At 38.9% G+C, this 20,492-nt stretch overlaps 1 protein-coding gene across 3 annotated transcripts in view; it reads left to right on the top strand.

Annotated features, from left to right (window-relative positions):
- The window catches only part of CCNY (cyclin Y), a 120,381-nt gene that overhangs the window by 65,689 nt on the left and 34,200 nt on the right, over positions 1-20,492 (top strand). Inside the window, exons 2-3 of one of the 3 annotated variants that reach the window (XM_030943738.1) lie at positions 8,165-8,239; positions 13,879-13,913. In XM_030943738.1, the coding sequence (XP_030799598.1) occupies positions 8,165-8,239; positions 13,879-13,913 (110 nt within the window). The other 2 variants (XM_030943739.1, XM_030943740.1) reach the window with 2 other exon arrangements.

The raw sequence follows: 20,492 nt of genomic DNA, 5'->3' as shown, positions 1-20,492 counted from the left end.
CCAGCTGGTATTTTTGTTCACATTAGTATTAGTCTCAGAATACGTTTTACGTAGATTTTCTTTATGATTTTAACTTCAACAAGAAATAGTATTTAATGTCTCCATCTTAAGACATTGCCGTTCAAGATGTGTTTTTATTCTCTTGGGTCTTTGCTATGGAACTTGGGTTGCCTGAAGGTCATGCAGCTGTATTTGAAGCCCTGTCTTTGTAGGCTTCATTGAACTGTGTAGCCTGTTAGTGACAATACTGTCCCTGGAGGGATCTTAAAGACTGTGCTTGTGGCACTTGGGGACATGGCTGGGCCATCCAAGTGGTGGACTTGGCAGTGCTGGGTTGATAATCTTTCAAGTTTTTTCCAACATAAGTAATTCTGAATCAGTGATTTCGTGTTGTACTCAAAAGCCAGAGGAACAGTATTTGAGTATGATGGAAATACATGTGTGCACAGTCACATGTGTTGTGTTAAGCACTTTTTACAGTGGACAATTGTATAATAAGGGGAATGCTCCTGATTTAATAATAGCACAGAATTGTTGCTCTCTTCAGTCCATGCTGAATTCTGCATGTAATGGGGAGAAATAGTCTTTTCCTCTCTCTTTTCCTTTGGGGAAGGCAATGGAGAAGTGTTTGCAGTAGTAATTTTTTTTTCTTGTCTTCTTCTGTCCTACATATCAATAAAACTTTTAAAACTAATTTTGGTTACAGTTAAAACAAAAACTAATAAGTGCAGTACTGAAATGTCTGAAAAACTTCCATGAGATGAGCTTGAGAGGGAAAAGATGTCTTTATTGCTATTGTTCATGTTCTAAATGTAAAGAGACATTAAACAAGAGACTTATGTATCATGTAATGTCAGATCATTTCATTTGCTCTAGAAATGTGTCTAGTTAGTTGGGAGAGACTGCTGTGTAAGGGAAAGCTTATCCTGATAAGTCATACACAACTAAAAATCCTGGTTACAAACCTTGTATTTTACCCTGTGGAAAGTTATATCTGTGATTTGCTTCTAGAAGAGAAAATAAATATAGCTGTGCCCAAAAGAACTGCTCTGGGCTGTCACTTGGCTGACTGGTTAGGCATAACTGTACAGAAATGAGCATTATTTGCCACAGAGGGTTTCTTTTATTGATGAACTCTCTCTGCCTCCCTCGAAAAGCGGAGATCAGAGCAGAGCCTGGAACAGAGTCACCATGTAATTGGAACTTGCTGAGAAATGTCATGCCCCTCGTTTGCTTGGAATGGTTGACAGAGAATGCCATAGCTCCAGGGTAGCAAAGATCACATCCAAGTTTTTCCAGCAGTCTAGCCAAACCTGAAGGAGTTTATGCTTCCAGCCAATTGGCTCTTGAAAGCCTTCCAAATTCCAACTTTCTTTTCTTTTAATAATCCGTGTTAAAGTGTGCTGGAACATGATCACAAACATTTGTTCTTGCAAGAGTACTGCATGCAGCTGAGAGGCATCTTCATTTGTGGTAGGTTAGTTGCTGCTTAGATTAAAATTGAAGTATTGTAAAAAGTTACTGCTGGATCTTGTGCTCTCATACTGCTGAATCTTTATGCTGTGACTGTGTGGTGTTTGAATGACATGAGCCAAAACTTCTAGTAATGGATCTCACATCTTGGAAATTTTAGTGTTAAAGCAGGTGCAGTTACTGTTAGTAGCCAGTGAAATCAGCCTATACAATTTAGTCTTGTTTTGGCTTGAAAGTTTTGAAAACCTCTGAACAGAAAGCACCCCAGTGCTTTATTTATCTATCCCAGTCAATTATTTTAGTGACAGTGTTTGGTGCATCCCACATTTTGGAGACATTGATGTACAGAAATCTCAAATGCAAACTTTACTGCTAGGTTTAGTCATAGGGCTTTCCAAATGTAAAGTTGTATCATACCTCTTTTGCATAAATTACGGTGCTTTAAAATAAAATCTAAGAATATGGATAATAATGGTGAGAGAGAGCCTTTTTCAATCTTGTTTCTTTGCTGCTATTTCAGTCCTTGTTTTTAGCTTCATTTGACTTGAGACAGATGAGGGAGATCGTCTTAGCTGAGGTGTCCTTTTAACTCTTACCAACTCCTCAGGGAATGCTAATAACATAATAGTGTTTAAGGGAGTATTTTCATTATTGTACTCAGGGATAATTGCTGTTGATGGAGGACAGCAGCCCACCAGAGTAAGAAAGTAGCAGAAAGGCATGAGGTGTAATGAGACTTTTTAAATTTATTTCAGCATTTTTTTCTAGGTTCAGTGTTGGGGAAGCTTAGCTCCCTGTCTGTGCCGGGGGAATACAGTTTCTGTTCCCAGAGATGGCATCAGCTCATTCCTGTGGGCTGGTACAGTGAGAGCAGGAGCACCAACCTCCCTCTTTCTGCCAGCTGGACAAATTACCCCTCAGGTGCTGCTGGTGCAGAGGTGGGGCATGGCTGGGGAGTCAGAGCTGTGCTGGTTCCCACCCACATCAGGGCACATGGAAAGCTCTGCCTTGGACATCCATGTGAACATTGTCCCCTTAGCTCAGGTCACCTGTGCTTCCCTTTCCCTTTGCCTCTGTGTGGTGATTGTCTCTCTTCTGTTCTGACACACTTCCTTCCGGGAGGAGTGTAGGGCTTAGATATTACTCATGGCTTGCATTCTTGTAATTGCTCAATAAGAACCTTTGTGGTGTTTTTGTTGTTTTCCACCCACTACAAGCAGTCACTCTAGTGTCAGGCTGTGGGTGGAGAAAAGATGGCAAAGAAGTAAAGTAATCTGTGTAGTGTCTGGTCAGCTCAATTTCCCCTGCAGCATGCCCTGGACCTGTTCTTACCTTAAGTGGCTTTAAATAATTTTAAAAAATGAAGCATATGATAAGCCATTAATATGGGACACTATCTCTTTCCTAAATGGTAATGGTGGCTGTGCAGTGGCAGTGATAGCCTCTGGTCCCAGGGGCAAAGGGAAGGAAGGAGAGGATTTCAGGTTATTTCAGAATTGAGTAAGACTAAAACCAGTGGTTTACTTAGCTTAGACTTGAATCTGTTATCAAATCAGCATCAGAGCTTTGGTGGTGCAAACTTACCTGACTTTCATTGTTCAAAAGGAAGGAAATAACATCTTATTTTTCTAACAGAATAAACACATTTTCAGACCTGCTCCCTGTGCTGCAGCCCACGTGCACTGTTAGAAAAGCAGTGACTGTGTTGGTTTTTCCTGTTTGTGTCATGCAGAAGCTTTGATGTGTGTTGCTCAGAAGTTAGTTGCTACAGCACCCATCCTTCATTCTCTTGTCATGCCCTCTCCTATCACGGTAAGACTCATGAGGCGAAGAAGCAGTTGGGTTTTTTGTTCAAGTTTTGCCACAAAAGATTTAGTCTCATCCTTTACTGTTTTTTTTTATTTTGTATGATATATTCTAACCACAAGTTTGAAAATGTACCTCTTTCTGAAGAATTGCAGCAGAGCTTGGTGCAGTTTTAGAACGTTTACAGATGTGCCACTGGGATTTGCTGAGCGTTTGTGCTTAATAATTTAAATATTGCTATTTCTGAAGATTTTATAGACCTTAGGCTTTAGGCCCCTGGGATCATCTGATCTGACCTGCATATGAATCATAAGCAAGTAACTTGCATAAGTTATTCCTAAATTGAGCCCAATACTCATGCTGGACTAAAGCCCAAAGATGTTTGGCTGAAGCAACTTTCTCATAAAGGAAAACATCAAGATAAATTGAGCCCATGTTCCTTGGGTGTGGAGCTTCACTGCCTAATTGTCCTCCTTTTTTATCATCCAGAGTCATAAAGAGCTTTCTTTCTGCTTTCATTTTCCACTATTTTTGTTATATTGTGTGCTAGATTGGAGAGAGCTTTCAGTAGTTATCAAGTTTTATGTGAAAAGCAGACACTTCATAGTTTTCCTTTTTCTTCAGCTACAGTATCAAGTCTCTCAATTGAAGGCATTTTCAGCAGTCTGTCACTCTTGTAGCTCACCTCTACACTCATCTAACTTTTATTCTTGCTCTTTGCTCTTTACAAGTGCAAGCTGAGGCAGTGTTCAGTGGTTGTTTTTTTTTGTGTTTTTTTTTTTGTCTCAGTAATGCATTTTAAGATCTTGTTTTGAGATTTAAAATCTTGTTTGGGCTTTAGCCCAAGTCTGAAGCTAAACTGTTTTACAGTTCTCTTCTTTTTATGGCCATATTTGAATGCAGCTGCTGTAGCTTTAAGTTCCTCACAGTGTACAGGGTGAATCTTGTTGGGGTCTTCTGGTGGTTGTCTTTAACTTCAGCACAGTTATGTACCAAATTAAGTTATATGTACAATCTATTCTTTTTTTTCTCAGCGTGATTTTATTTTCATGTGATGCATCAAAATGGCCATTATAAAAACTGTTAATATGGCTGCTGCTAAGCAAATAAAAGAATGCACTCTTAAGGTTATTTGCCTGCATTTGTAACTGTTTTTGTCCAAATCCTCCAAAATTGTGTGAATTCTGTTAGACACGTGATCTCTTATTTGAAGTGTGCGTGAGTCTGACTTTGCTTTGGCTAACCAAAAATTAGGTTTCATTTAAATATGCAACTATCAGCCAATCTATAGATATAGATATGTGCATGTGTACATGTATTTAAAGACAAACATTTGGTTGCTAATCTTTAGAAGACAAAAGCCCTGAAATTTTCATGGGGTACCAGACTGTTGAGGTGTTTACAGGATGTGGATTGTATTTTGCATAATTTAACAGTCCTTTAGTAATGAAAAAAAGAAAACCCGAAACAAAATAGGAAAAGATAGAAAAACATTATAATCCTGTTCAACAGAAAAGAAAGCTACAGTGAAGGATTTGGGCTATCTATGAGACCATGGCTTTTTCTATTTTGCAATGCTGGATAACTGTTGGAAGAAGTACCCACTGTTATTCTTTCATTTGAAGGCTGCGATGAGTTGCAGAGCAGACTGATAGTAATGAAGAACATTTTTGTGCAGGTTTTGAGGCTTGAAATTCTGGCTCTCATTTTCCTCTCTTCTGAATAATAGACTATTGCTTGTCTGAGTTTAATTCTCTTTTTTATCTTTGACTGTTTCATAACAAAATGGGTAAACCTGTCCTATTATGACTGGTTTTCATGGTACTTTTCAAATACTGAAGAAAGAACTAGTAATAACTAAATAACTAAAGAAAGAACTAGTAATAACACAAAAGCAGTATGAATAATCTATTTTCTTTAGGATGGAGTTAACCTTTTTATGGATAATGCCCTTTGTGATGAGTTACTAGCTTTAGATATTTGTGTATCCATTTGATCTTTCTTCTGTAATGTGTTTTGTAGTGACAAATCTGTCAGGATTTGTTGTCATATTCAAAAAGACATTTGTTTTAAAGTTGTACAATGAATTAAGTCGTCTAAGAACCACCAGAGACTCAAATCTTACGTATTTTGGATCCATTCTAATACTCCAGGGTGCCAGCAGTCGTGCTCTGGAGTGATGTGGTGCCACAAGTGGGATGCTTGGATTTGCCTAACCCTTTTTCCTGGAGGAAGTGGGATTGGCCCAGTTACAGATGGACACCAAGCAGTGCTTGCTTCTGCCTGCAAGACCTGTGCTGTTCATCAGAGGGGTGTGGGGAGCCAGCCCCTCTCAGCAGCATCAGTCCCCTTCTGGCCATATTGTGCTGGTAAATCAGGCTTTGCCTTTGCCCATACCCATGTTCTCCTCTGAGTTTTGTGCAGGCAGTTTGAGAAGGACAGATGGATGTGTTTGGTCGTTGCTGTTGCTGGGGAGGATGTGAGAGAAGGCATGTGGAGAGAGGAGGATGTGTGCTGCTCTGTAGGGTTCAGTGGTGGGAAAGAGCCACAGTTGCTCCCTGGCTGTGGACCATTGGCTCTGCCAAGATAATTAAAAATCCCTGGACTGTTCTCTGCAGCTGCTGAGATGGGGTTTTGCTGGCCTTCTTTCAGCTCCTGTCAGAAGAATAACAGTTTATCTAAGAGACAGTGCTTTTTGGTAGTTCATGCTTTTTCCAGACAGACTTTTAAGTCCTCTGTTGGTTTACTGCTTCTGCAAAATAGCACCTTGTAACACAGGCATCTTTGGGAGATGCAACTTTGACTGTAAGATGTGGCAATTGGTCTTCCTTTCTTTTCAGCCCTGCAAACATACTGTGAGCCTGTACCAGGTTGTTATTTTTGCTCAAGCAGATGATTTTCTAGGCTTGAAGGAAAGAAGTGCTTTTTCTGTGTTTCGCAAGCTGGATTCAGTTTTGTGTTCCTGATCCTATTTTATTGACTGAATTTGCACTTCTGTGCTTTGAAATGGTTGCAGAAAAAAATATCTGTAGTGTTTTAAAAAAGAAAGGGCTCTTTTTTTTTTTCCTTTTTCTGGTGATGTATTGTGCTGATAAAAGATGAAGAGGTTCACAAAAGATAATATTGCATTTTTGATATTTTGCATTTTTAAGTGCTGATTACTCGTGATGTAAGGAAAAGCATCTTGAATTCAGCTAAACAGAAAAACCATCCTGAAACTGAAAACAGTCTATACCAGCATTGTCTATGGCAATGGGTGATTATTTTTTTCTTCTATATGTCTAAATAAGATGCATAGAGTAACATGAAAACATTCTAGTTCATAGTTTTTTGAAGTCAGAACTCCTAACTTAAGATGATGTTCTTAGGATCTTCTTCAAACTTGTTTGTGATTTCTGGGACAGGCAAAATAGCTTTCCCTTGAAATCCCTAGATTCTCTTTCTTTTGTGGCATGGATGATAATGATAATAGTAATGAGAAGACCATTTGCAACTGAGAAGTTGCACTTCTGCATTTCTCAGGTCTTCCTTGTAGAAAGAAGATCAAGTGTTTTCCAGAAGTTGTGCTCAGGTTTCCAGCAGCATGTCAGGCTGCTCATCTCATGGGCTACAGAATGTGGGGAGGTGAAAAGGAAACCAAGAGAGCATAAAATGGAAAAATACAAATAGAAGGTACATTTGTAAAGAGGTGTGTGGTGAGGAGAAAAATGCAGGGAAGTGGAAGACCTAGTAAATTATTAAATAGAAGGGCAAGGAGACCAGGGAAATGGAAAGCTGTAGACAGAAGAACTTGACCCTGGGGCAAAATGGTTTTGTTTTCTTTTCCTAAGACCTGGGGCTTAATATCCAGTTTTACTGGGCTTTCACAAGGAATATGAAAGGGGAATGAGAGAATTGTAGAAATGCAGGGATAATCACAGGAGATAAAAATATCAGTGCTCCTGTGTAGTCTCACATAAATGCCTGCTTAAAATGCAAGAGAATGTGCATTTGGAGATAGAGACAATGTAAGAGAGCTGAGGTTGAGAAAGCCACCATGGGAGAGCAAGGAAATGCTAAAAAATTATGTACTATTTTAGTAGCATGTTTTCTAGGGGATACTGGCCTGTAAGCTTTAGCAAATGGGTAGTACAGTGGAATTTGGGGACAAATAAATTCAATGGATTTTAAAGTTGATAAGGAAAATCATTCATACAAATTTGTATAATATATGATAGATTTGAATTTGTAACTGATAAATATCTTTTAGGACTGGTTTGGTTTTTTGGGGGGGTTTTTGAGTTCTTTCTTGTAGTTGTGAGGGTTTTTTGTTTCTTTTTTTAAAATAGTTACAGCAAAAAGTGTTAATCTGTGGAAGTGCTATGTTTTTCTAATCTTGACCACATAAAACACTCTGGCCTCGGTTTTACTTGTTAACATTCAGTATCAATAGCTACTTTTTTTTTAAATCACGTCTAATCTTGGAAACCTGTCGATATGTAGAGGGTTGTGCATTGGTTTGTAATTCTTAATTCTTCAATAATTGCGTATAACAAGCTGTGTTCCTGTGCCAAGCCGTGGCTCTGGGGCATGGTGGGAAGAAAGGGATGGTAAATGGGAAATTCCTGACTTCTTGTGTACCAGCTTCTCAAGCTGCTTTATCTGTTTTAATGCAAAAGCAGCCCTTAGAACTGAAGTCTAATCCCAAAGCTGTGTTGATGCAAGTGATTTGTGTGCCAAAAAGAACCACTTGTGCAAAGAAGGATAAAAAAGTGGGCCTCAAGATGGATTCTGTTTTACAGTAGCTGCTTCAGTATGTAAACTTGGTCTTACTAAAAAGAATGAGAGAATCTGTATCTGCCATTGAATAATCATAAATGGTTTCTGTGCTGTTCTTTTTTTCCAGATTTGAACATGGAATTCAACCCATCAGATCATCCACGGGCCAGTACGATATTTCTCAGTAAATCACAAACAGATGGTAGGTTACTGAATTTATTACAGTAGTTATCTCTAAACTGTCTCTTAGAATGCATGTGATAGTCCTTTCATATGTAATGGCCCCCTCTCCCCCAAAAAGAGGCATTTAGAGGCATCATGTTAGAGTTTTAAGTAGTCACACCTTTAGCTAATTGTCTTGTCAGATCAGTAGTACAAATATGGATGGAGCTCAATATAATGATATTTTTAAAATATTTTCTCTAAAACAAAAATTTTTTGTGTAACTGGTTTTTAATTTTTTTTAAACTCTGAACATTAGGCTTCTGAAAAATGTGTGGGAAATATTTTTTTAGAAAATGCCAGTTTATATTGGCTAAGAAGACATTCCAGGGTTTTTCTGATATAGATTATACTGTAAATAAGTTCAGTACTAGATTTTCTTAACAAAATAACTCCCATCCTACCCAATCATTCTGTCTTCTTCTCCTCTTGTTATGGATTTTATATAATCATGTTTGTCTGGAGTTTAGTTGGTTTTTTTAATACATGACAAAATGATCTCTAAAATTAATATTGGTTAAACAAGCCTCCTGACAGAGTTAGTAGAATAGAAGCCATTTACTGTGGCTCTTTTGTTCCCTGTTGGACATGTATGATATGTTGGTTTAGAAATAAATGAATAATGGATACAAAACACATTATTTTCTAGCAGGACTTTCAAAGCAGTTCCTGCATTTTAATTCTGACTGTTCAGCATGAATTTTTTGTCGTCCTTTCTGCTGCCTATAAATGCTGCTTTTCATTTACATAGTAAATTGCAGTGTCAAACACATCACTTGAAAAATAACGTAGTTTTCACTTACTGTATATTTTTTGCTAGTTTTTGAGCATGACTAGAACAAAGAGGATATACATTTAGACCCTAATTGAAGAGTTGATTATGTGAGTACCTCCTTTGACCTTGAGACTCTTCTTCTGAATTCAGCTCTGGTTCTTTCAATGCCTCATTATTTGGATTTGGATGCCATTTACCATATTAATCTGGTTTGGTAGTCTGGCAAATGAATATGGCAATATTTCCATAGTTGTATTATGAGGATTGATGTCTGTTTTATAGTGAATTTGCTGTGTTTTGAAACTGTCTAATCCCGTATGGATGATACTTGTTTTTTGTTACAGCTTGTTGAAAGAAAGGACAAAATAAACCCAAGTTCAACAACTAAAATTTTGACCAGATGATTATTCTTACTTGTAATAGGAGCAGTTAATTTATGGCAATATGGAGTTAATTTTAAGCATTTTATAAAAATCTTTATATCCATTTTAGAGTTGGTCTATGAAGCTTTGTTCTAGTTTAAGTAATGTCAAGAACATATTTTTGAGTAAGAGCAATGAATTTAATGAAACGTTATAGAACTGTTATCAATGGGAGTGTGAGATCTGTTCAGCTGTCCTTGATACATTGGAAAAAATACAATGGCTGTTTTGTTTGTATAAAAATAAAAGGATTCTGCAAACATTTATCTGTTGATGTGTTGCCAAGAACCATTGTGTTCTGGTGGGACAGCTCCCCGTACTAAGGATTTTGCTTGGCTGTGCTTTGGGCCCCTTGTTCAACCCAGTGAGCTGTAGGAGTTACCACACTGTTCAAGGGTGCTGCCTAACCAAATGCAATAAAGTGCTTGTTAAGAAGAAAATAGAGGGATTTTTCAGGGCATGTAGGGTCGTAATCTGACAGGTTGTTGTGGAATCTAGGGCACCCCCAAGACCCCCAAGAGGAGAGCTGAGCTAGCTATGTTGAAAGCGCCTAACTTGGGCAAATAACTGCTCCATTACTTGAATGGTATTGGGCTAGTAAACCTTCCTGTTGACTGTAAGCTAAAATATTTCTATAGATAAGACCTGTGGACATTTAAAATGCACATTTTACAAATACAGAGAATCAAGTGGCATCAGGATTCAGGGTTTCATCCAGGATCTGGCTCTGGCTGTGAGTGTACATCTCATGGTTTCACAATGGGAAATGGCCAAGTCCATCACTAGGTGCTAGAGTGACTTGCCAGTGTTACCTTAGTTGCATGTTTGGCTTTCTAGTAGCCCCGTGCTCTTTGAGCTTCACTGATAGTCTTATAGCATTCTCCTGGCAAAGCTGTGCTTGACCTGCTCGTGATCAACTTGTGAGCAAAGAGCAACAAGTAGAATGAGACAGGATGTGGCATCTGGGTTTATTAAGTGGTTTCTAATTGTCTTTGTTCTGTGAAGCCTGGATGCCACGCTAAGCGTGTAAGTTGTCCTGCCCCTCTTAGTCAGCAGTCTGAATGAATCCTTAATTACCTGAGCATTCCATGAATCTGTAGGAAAGTTAGTGACAATAGGTATTAATTTGATTCCTAGCTAGATGATGTTTCCATCACTTTTGGGGGTTTTCTAGGTACTGAATCATATGTGGAATTCTTCCTATTTAGGGAGCTGGTACAGAATATTGTCTGTTATGTTTTTTAGTTCTGTGAGTGCTTTATGCAAGTTCTGCCTTATCTGCTGAGCTTGGCCGGTGAGCTGTGGGTGACTGGAAACCCATTATTTAGTGGGTTTTATTATTTAGCACTATTTAGTGTGTGGGTGTGATTAACCCAGGGTTTCCAAACAGCACTTCAACAATGGAACTGCCTTTTCTTCATGCAAGAAGGCAATGTTTGCTCCTCCAGGGTGCTGGCAATGGTGTTTCCTGTCAGTGGGTTCCTGCTGCACCCTTCAAACTTAGATTGGGCTTTACACAGTCAATGTACTGGCTAAATTTTGCAGTATCAGGGCAGCAATGGGCTTCAGACAAGAAGATTTTCAAATTGTATTTATGTAGGCAGATATAAGTAGAGTAAGCTGCTTTTAGTCTTTAATGTTAGCTGGGACCAGTCTTCTCAATTTAAACAAAAATAGATGAATTACCAATAATGAATTCCAACTTCCAAAACACAAGATGTTCCTATAATTGTAATCCTCAAGAATTTTGTTTTCAATCCTGATATGATTAACATTTAAAAAAGCCTATAGAAATGGCAGAGAGATTTTTTTTTTAGTACAGCACAATGAAAAATACATCTATACGTACATGTACACATAGATGCCTCTGTGTATAGTTCCTCATTCCCTTTTAATTTCAGGATACTTTCCTCTCGTTGCAAAAGCTCAGCAATAACAGTTGAAAGCTTCTGCAGCAACAGGAGTGGGTCATCAACTGCAGAATGAGGAAAACTGATACAATCTGGCACCATTTCAGGATCCACTTGAAGAGTATAACTGAAGTCTTATATTGTTTAAAAAGAAGTCGAAGTTGAATTGTTTAAACTGACTCCAAATCTGTTTGGCTTCATGTCATCCAAACCCCATGCCTGAAACCCAAAATCCTGGAGTTGCAGTTAGGATTTTATGCTGCAAAATGCTGGTTAATTCTAACATGATGGTCTGGCCTGCTGCAGACCACACTGATTTGTGTGAGCAGCTAAGCATTTTTAACTGACTGAAGGCAAGTGATGGAGTTACCTCTTTACAGTCATTTTGCCTTGGGCAATAATTGGCTTCCCCTTGTTTAAAATGGAGATTGTGATTATAAAAGAATGGTTGTGAGAGAATGGGTTTCTAGTCTGCCTGACTCCCCGCTGGCATGTGTTCTGGAGAGAGCTGAGCCTTACGCTATGCAGAGTGAGCCAGAAGCACAGAAAGAAGCAGCTGCCTTCCTGTAATGCCTCACCTGAGAGGCCAGGCTAACTGAATTTCTGTTATATGGAAAGGTAGGGAAAGGAGGTCAGCATAGTGCTTGCAAAGATGTGCACAAGAAGTGCTTGAGCCGGCAAAAGGGAGGGGTGTGTATAAATATGTTAACATATTCTTCTGGAGACTGGAAATAGCAAATGGGATTGAGCTGAGAGTAATATTCTTGCTTTGGATAGTAGAGGATCGTATCTTTATGGGGAATTGAATAAGGGATGCAAATACAGAAGAAAAAATCTAAGGGTAATAAAGGTCATTAAAATGGAATTTGGAGTATATGTGCCAGCTGTCTTTGTAGATTTCAAGAACTTCAAATGAAGTATAATTATTTGTGATTAAAACTGTTAAATACTTAACTGTTTTCAAAATTTCACTGTTAACAGGTGTTAACTTTGAGTTAAGCACTATATTAGGTTTGCACACAGCTTAGCAGAATTGTTTACTGCCTGTACATTGCAATATATGATACTTTAGCTGTTCTTAGAAGTATCTACCATCATTTTATGTTCCCCTGTAGATGTCTTCTGTGTTTTGCTGGTGATAAATGCAGTGTGTGGAACTTAAATGTAGTGCAGTGTTTTAGCAGGATTTCAAGCAGTTTAACAATTTAGTAGATCATCAGAATTTTTCTGCTGTTCCTGTTTAATTCTATTTCTTGTACAATGTCCGTAATTGTGGATTTGAGCATATTCTAAGTGACATGGCTAACATCTGTCATGTGTGATTCTCCTTTCTGCTCCCTGGGAGGAAAATTATGTAAGGATTTTTCAAAGTTTTTTCTTATTTTTTTATTTTCATTTTATGTCTGCATTAAACACAATTATTTCACAGTATTCACACATACAGCCTTGTTTATGTGAGATTGCTTGCTTATAATAAATCACAGATAATGGCTTCTCATCCAACAGGGAATGGACAGGCTATCCCACCATTGTGAACACTCTTATTTTGCTAAGTGCATTGGTTTGCATAGCTTTCAAATCATGATGCACCAAAGTGCATTTAATCACCTACAGCATGAAACCATTATTATTTTAATCCTGCAGCTTGATTTATGTGGTAGTTGCCTCCAGAGTTGTATCCTAAATGCTGTGGTATTTTCACTGGAACAGAGCTCCGCAGGCTCTCTATGGGGTGAGTTAATTGGGGAAGTGCTATAAAAAAATGAAATAGAGTATGTATAATCAGTTGTAATAAGCATTTTCCTGACAATTAAGACTTTATACATCTATCTCCCTTTTTGTTGCTATTTACTTTGACTGTTTTGGCTAATCGTGGCTTTGAGTTGCAACCATTGCTTGTGGTGACTGGTTCATACTCACCAAGGAAATAGATTTTCATTGTTACATCCAACATGAGTAATAGTTTCAGGCTTGTGCCTGATCATTATAGAGGGCAGTGGTGTAATCCATATGGTTTCAAGGCTTCTCTGTGGGAGTTAGTGCACAGTAAGCTGTGATGAGAAATTGCTAACTCCGTGGTGTAGCTGTTTAGGTGCTTTCATACCTGCAAAGCAGTGTAGGCCACTTTGCAGCAAGGTACCTTGGATGAAGGCACTCGTGGCTCAGGAGTGCCCACACAGAGAACTGGGGAAGAATGGCCACGCCACTGCGCCACTGCTACCTTGGACTGCAGCTTACTGCATATTAGCTTGCCCATGTGGACCAGCACCTGGTGAAGTATCCCAATGGATGAGAATTTTAACCCATCACCACACTAGTGAGCATAAATGCCTTTATGCATACAGATGTGTTTCTTCTGTGTTTGCTATGTAAATATACTTGGTTAGTGCAAAAGCAATTATAATGTTGCACATAGATAGCCTCCTGTTCTTTTTATTATAAATGGTGTATAAGAAGCCTAATCGGGAAGAATAGTCATGTAATATTTCTATCATATTTTGTGTTTTTGCAGTGAGAGAAAAACGCAAGAGTCTCTATATAAACCACGTAAGTGAAAATGCCTTGCTATGCAGCTTTCTCCTTGTTGTCTATATTATAAATGAGAGTTATCACACATGATTTCCACATTGCTGAGAGGGTGCTGATGCTTCACATGTTTGTTCTGCATCAGGATCCTGAAGTATGGGCCTTGACTGTTGAGTTAGTGGAACAAATCTGTTGGTTTGAAGACAGTATTATGCTCACAACCAGTGTACATAGGTAACTGGTATCTGGCAAAAAGAGCTGCACACATTGGTATGATTTTTAAAATTACTACAGAAGCTCTTGAAACTTTAGATTACATTTGTATGCAAGTTTGCATTGGCAGGGAACTACAGCATTGGATATTTACCTAGTTGTTCTGAAATGTTGATGTAAGGTAGATGTGAATTGACGTGCTACATGCTGAGTACGAAGACAGGGGGTTGATATGCTTGTGTACCCTGGTCATTTTTCAATTCAGTTCTCTTCTGTTTGAATCAAATCCTCAGTGAAGCTGAGATACCCTGTAGCCTGCTTTGGGTGCAGGACCAGGTTCTTCACCTCAGTTAGCATTGTTTGTACTGCTGAAGCACCTGGAACCGGTGTGGTTCCAAGTGTGTGAAGCCTTGTGCTGAAATATGTGGAGTCATGGCTCAGTAAAATTGAGAAGGGAAAGAACTAATTTTCTACCAAATGCTCTTTGCCTTTAAGGTGAATGGGGAGAAGCTCGCAAGTTTTTCTCTATTTCATTTTTATGACACTGCAGCTGCTGAAACAAACAGATGTGGTTTATACCTGCTTCATCTCTTTGTGCTGAAGTGGACACTGGTCTAGCTCTGGATAAACTGGGTTGGGGCACAAATGCAGGTGGATTCAGCTGAATGCTAAAGTGGGGCTCCTAATTGTGATTCACTCCAGGGCTCACACCTGCTGAAAGGGAGGGAGCCAGGAGGGCAGGGATGAACTGCTGTGTAGGGTGGGAGGGCTTCACTTGTTGATAGAACTGGTTGGTGCTGAGTATTTCTGAAACTACTGCATGGCTTTCAAAGCAACCTGAGATTTTCAGTTTCTCAAGAGTTAAGATTCTGAGAAGTTGTGGGATACTGTGAGGCTTACAAAACCCTTAATGTTGCCCTCACTAGGTTAGATGTTCTTGGTCCTCATCTTCTATTCCCCTATGAAACATTCCCATTGTTTATAGTGCCTGTGAGGGTAGTTTGCAGAGCAGTTGTCTTGTTATAAAATTACGTGGAAAGCCAGTGTATTGGGGTCCTGTAAACTTTATAACGGGTACTCAGTACCAATCATTTAATATGTAAAAATTGTGAGTTCTGATTCCTCCAGCAGATGAACAAAGATGGCTGTTGCAGATGCTGCTGGAAGCACCCTAGTGCAACCTCTGGTATAAAATGTTTTTAGGTTAGGCTGGACATACTGCAGAAAAGGGAAGGCTGATCAAATCACTGAGGAGTTGTGTTGTTGGGAGCTCAGTGTAGCAGCATGTGCAGTTGATGTGCTAAGCGCTGTACCTCTTTTTAATTTGTTTTGTTTGTTTCCCCCCCAAGTACCATTCAAAATATTGGCTGAGGTTGCAGTAGTGTAAACTTCCCTCAGTGGATTACTGCTACCTTAAGTCTTTGTACTTATAAAGTACTTCTGAATTACAAAGCTAAAAATAAACTTTATGAGGCTCAAGTCCTTACCATGTCTCTGTCTTTACAGGTCAGTTAAGCTTTTTAGGCAATACTCATAGATAAAAGCTGTATTTTCAGACATATCCTGTAATATTTTAGGTTGTTCCTTCAGCACACCTGTGAATATTCATTCAGCACCTCCTAAATCTTCAGTGTGCTAAACCTCATGTACAAACTGGGTGATCATTTTTGAAGGGGTAGCTGTGACTTGTAACTGGAAACTGTCTTTACATTTTCAGACTGTGGGGAACCATCACCGTTTATCTAGACCACCTTATTGGAAGAAATTGAAGGAATTAGTTAGATTTAACAGTTGTATGTGACAAATGATGGGTTTTATTTACATGGTACAGTGGTTTATGATATACTCTATAGATTGATCCGTTCTTTTCCACTGTTTCTCAGTGTGTGCTAACAGGAGCTATTGCTACTCATCTGTTTCCCTGTTGATGTGAAGTGCTGGGTCCCCACATCTTCTCTGGAGGAAACGTTCCAGAGGACATAATTTCTGTACTGTTATTATTTTGTATTTTTTAAAAAGAACTCCTCACCATAGTGCAGCACTTTTTTCTTTCGTGGTTTTTCAATGATGTGATCTTTTTTGTTGTTGTTTTTCATGCTTATTCTGCTTTTGTGATAAATAACCAAGATGAGCAACAAAATATTTTTATCTTTTTGTGCAATATCTGCATAACTGGTTATTTTGCAGGCAGAGTTGAATTTCTCCCAAGTGATATGGGGGGCTGGTTAGAAAAAGAAGTGTCAAGCAAAGCTGGGTGTTTTTCTTTTTTTAACTGCTTGCCAAATTCTGTGTAGTAACAGATGAGAATAGTAATTTATACAAATGTAGTTTTGAAATATATTACTTATGAAAAAAAATTAGTATTGACTCTCCATCATTTAAAAATGCACTTTCTTAGCATGATCACACCACTTTTCCTTTCTTGCTTGCTTTTGTTTGTAGAATATTTTATTTGCCTGAATAGTTTCCTGTGATCCCCAAACACAAGTGGTGGGCTCCTGCTTTGATTTGTTACACTTTGTCAAGAGCTGACAGTTGCCATGTTTCAGATTCACCTTGTCAGTAGGTGTGATGGAAGAAGCCAGCCAGCTGCTCTTCTTTTTTTGGGGTGGAGAAAGAATGAAAGCAGGGAGTGACAGAGTGCTATGGAGGAGCTGCCATCTCTGTCTTCCCACAGAGCCAAGGAGACACATGACAGGCTGGGAATGATGCTGGAAGTTCCCAACCTCCCATGCACCTGACCTGTTTGCTTCCTTCCAGCCTGTTTTAATTCCTAAGCAGTTGCAGCAGACTCTGCTTCTTTCCATTGCACTCGCAGTCACTGTTTTTGTTATTTTATGGGTTTTTTATGCTGCCTTGGTGTGCACATGTCTTTTAATCTGCTTAGTCAAGCTGCTGAGAGGGATAAAGATGCAGACTGAGATAGGGGTGTTTCCTTTCTCAGAGAAGAGAGATTGCATCAGTGTCTCTGCCTGTACAAGGAAAGCAAACAGGAAAACAGACATGTTTTGTGTTTTTAGAGGAGGTGGTGGAGAAAGAGTGAATCTTTTATTGTTGTTGCAGTAGGTAGTTCTTTTTACTGTATTTTTTGTAGAGGAAAGGAGCGAGTGGACAAAAAAGGTTGTTTTCTCTTTCAAGTTTTTCTAGAAATGTTTTCATTCAGACAAGGAGAAAATGCTCTGTTAGCCCAAGTAATTACTTCTCTTCTAGGTGAGATACACTCATAAAATGAATCTATGTTCATGAGCAGTAATACCCCTTAAAAATAAGGGATATTTTTCATATATATTTCTGTGTTTTTGAAGGAAGATAAAGGGTAGGAAAAGGGAAGGAAAATAAAAGGAAATAATGTCTCACCTTTGCATATTTTTTATTCTGCAGACACTTTGCCAGCCTTGTAGCAACATCCTTTCATCCTTGTCTTTTTTAGGGATCTGAACATGGCTTCCACTGTCTGCTACCTGGCAACTGGATGTTAAATTCCAGCAAACTAATACTATTTTTATCATTCCAAGTAGAAAAGTTAACATCTATGTAGAAAAGTTTTTTTTTCATCATCCTGGGGAAAAGTTATGGGCAACACTCATGTCACAACCTTTGTCTTTCTAAGTGACCCTGTGGTGATTCACATCAGGGGAAGCTTCTCCGCAGTACTGGGGACTTGCAGAGAACAGTTGGGCCTTTTGCTGTACATGTTGAGGCAAGAACAATTTCTGTGAGCCTTTCTGCATGCTTCCTATGTAGCTCCCAAATGCTCTTGTCAGATTAAATAAAGAGGCTGTTCTACTTCCCTGTTGTACAACTACTGGACATGTGACTGATAATCAAACACTCTCAACTAGTGATTAATGAGTAAATAAGATTCATGCTGAAATGGGAGCATAGTCTGGAAAGTAGTTTAATCTGTGAAAGCAAAACACAACATAAAACATGAAATGTTTTCAAGTGGACTGCCTGAGGCTGGCTGTTGTAAAGGCTTATAATTGCTGTCCAAATTCTTAAAGATATTTTAATTGACGTTCCTTACTTGAAGAGAAGAACAAAATAAAGTGAAAGATAGATTAGAGGCTTCTCAGGTGCTCTTGAAGTTCTCCTGGAGATTGCTTAACATGGCCTTTGTTCCTCTCCATTGCACAATCGCACAAAAAGCAGGTCTAGAGGGGGCCTTTATAGGCCACCTGGTCCATTTAGCAGATTCCCTACACTGATGCCATTCCTAAGATGCAGCTTAGTATTCTTTCAAGGCATCTAGTAAATTAAAATTAACTGGTTTTCTTTAATGGCTTACCTAAATTTACTGTTTGAAATGTGTTTTTCTAAAGTCTTCTAGTTAGCTTCTTTTCCTTTCTTCTAGGGTGAAGAATTTTACCTCTCCTGTCAGCCTCAAGGCACTAGGTTATATGAAGTGATAAACTTTTTAATGGGGAGAAACAAAAGCTAACTTTGGAGTTAGAATGAGAACATGCAGGACAACTCTTTTACAAGGGGCTATGTAATACTTGCTTTGCTGGGAATGTAATAAAGTCCCTCTGGTGAAATTGCACAACAGTAGCAATTACACGCTTTGTAAATATAAGCCTTTGAGCTGATTTTAACAGTCAAAGAAATATTTAATCTTTCAGGTTTGTAAAGCAGGGTCTTTATCAGTGGTTAGATAGGGCCTTCATGTGCTCCAGATGAGTTTACTGGTGGTGGCTGAGCCCCTCAGGAGCTCCGTTGTCTGACATCATTTTCTATAGTTGACACGAGTAAGGACAAGCTTTGAGAGCCAAAAACTTGCAAGTACAGATCTAGTCTAAGCTAGGCTAGTTTTGGGCATTATCAAACATGGCTAAAACATCAGCTGAGGACAAAGTTGAATCATGAGGAACAAGGGGTATTACTTAAGAGTAGTTGGACTGGATTTTTTTTTTAAATTGTAGTTGTTGGCAGAGGAAGATGTACATACAATGGTGCAGTTTCCTATTACTTTTGTTCTGGTGAATCCCCCAAAGGTAGACAATTTTGCTGTATTGGCATTATGCAAGATGAAAATTAGTGCAGAGCTTTGCAGAGCCATGCAGAGAATTGTGTTGCATGGTTTGCTTGATTCGGGAAGCAATTTGTAGACCTGTAAAATCATGTTTCTTCTGTCAAAAATGTTGTCAAAATGAAATCATGTCCTGAAACAACAGAGGATCCTCAAGATAGGAACCTCCCTTTTCCAAGTCAGAAGCAGTCCTGGTATTTTTGCTTACTGCTGTAATTTGGCTTTATGTGCACTTTTATGTGCCAGTTTTGCCTTTTAGCAGCTTGGCCAGCCTCTACTGCCTGGAAGCTAATGGGCATGTCTGCACAGACGGGTGCAAGCAAGCCTCAGTTTTTCCAGGGGGGAAAGTATTTTTTAATAGGACCTTTTAAAATCATGCACTAACTTACACCTGGTTTGCAGGAAGCAGAGAAGCTACTGTCATTATGTAGTACAGAAGCTCCAAATTATTTTTTGATGGACAAGTGCAGAAGAACACTGGAAAAGGCTGAAGCTGCTTTGCCAAACTGGAAGCTGCCTGGCTGAGGGCCAGCGCTGGTACAAAAGCTGTATAGCTTCATTAGGGCAGTGTTGTGCCCCAGCAAGTGAATCCTGCTGAGCATCAGGGCAGAGAGCCACCCTAGTGCTGCTGAGGAGGCCAGAGCTGACCCTTCAGGTCAATTCTGAGTGTGGGTTTTGGGCAATGTGCACCATCCATTAGATGTTTGTACACAAAACCCCTCTGAGGTGCCTACTTCAACAAAAGAAATAGTAACGTTTCTTCTTTGCCCACAAATTTAGATTTAATTTTTAAGTGATGCTTCCTGAGGGATATTAACTCTTTTGTACATTCTCACAGTGAAAGAGTTAGGAATTCATTGTGATCCCTTTCAAAGCAGGTACATAGAAGCAATTCTGCAGCGTTTGTATGATTTTGATGGCAAACCAAGCCATCAGATTTCTGATAAAATGTTTTTATGTAAACTTCAAGTAAAAACCTGTAGTTCAAACATCTTAAAACACACAGGACTTGGAAAATTGGAAAGTGTCAGGATGAAGCTGGAAGAAAATAAAGCAGTGATATTTGCTTAGTACTTGCTGTGCAAGGGGAAAAACTGCTAGTCTCAAGAGCTAGGAACACCTGCATTATTGGAAACTGAATCCTGATCTGTTAGGGCTTTTTCTGTAACACATTCAAAGACTTATCAAGTTATAAAGCAGAGTTTTCTGTTCTGTATCTTTTCCCGTTAAGAAAGAAATTTCACAAATACTTATTTCATATTCATTGTGAATAATGAAAGTCAGCATTTCTTAGTGGACATCTTTGGTTCAAATGAGAAAAATAGCAACTGTTTCTGGAGTAGACCTACAAATCCTCT

Source organism: Camarhynchus parvulus, chromosome 2 (assembly GCF_901933205.1).
Source record: "Camarhynchus parvulus chromosome 2, STF_HiC, whole genome shotgun sequence".
Classification (NCBI taxonomy): Eukaryota; Metazoa; Chordata; class Aves; order Passeriformes; family Thraupidae; genus Camarhynchus; species Camarhynchus parvulus.
Note: the sequence above shows the minus strand (reverse complement) of the source record. Positions and strands in the feature narration are given on the sequence as shown.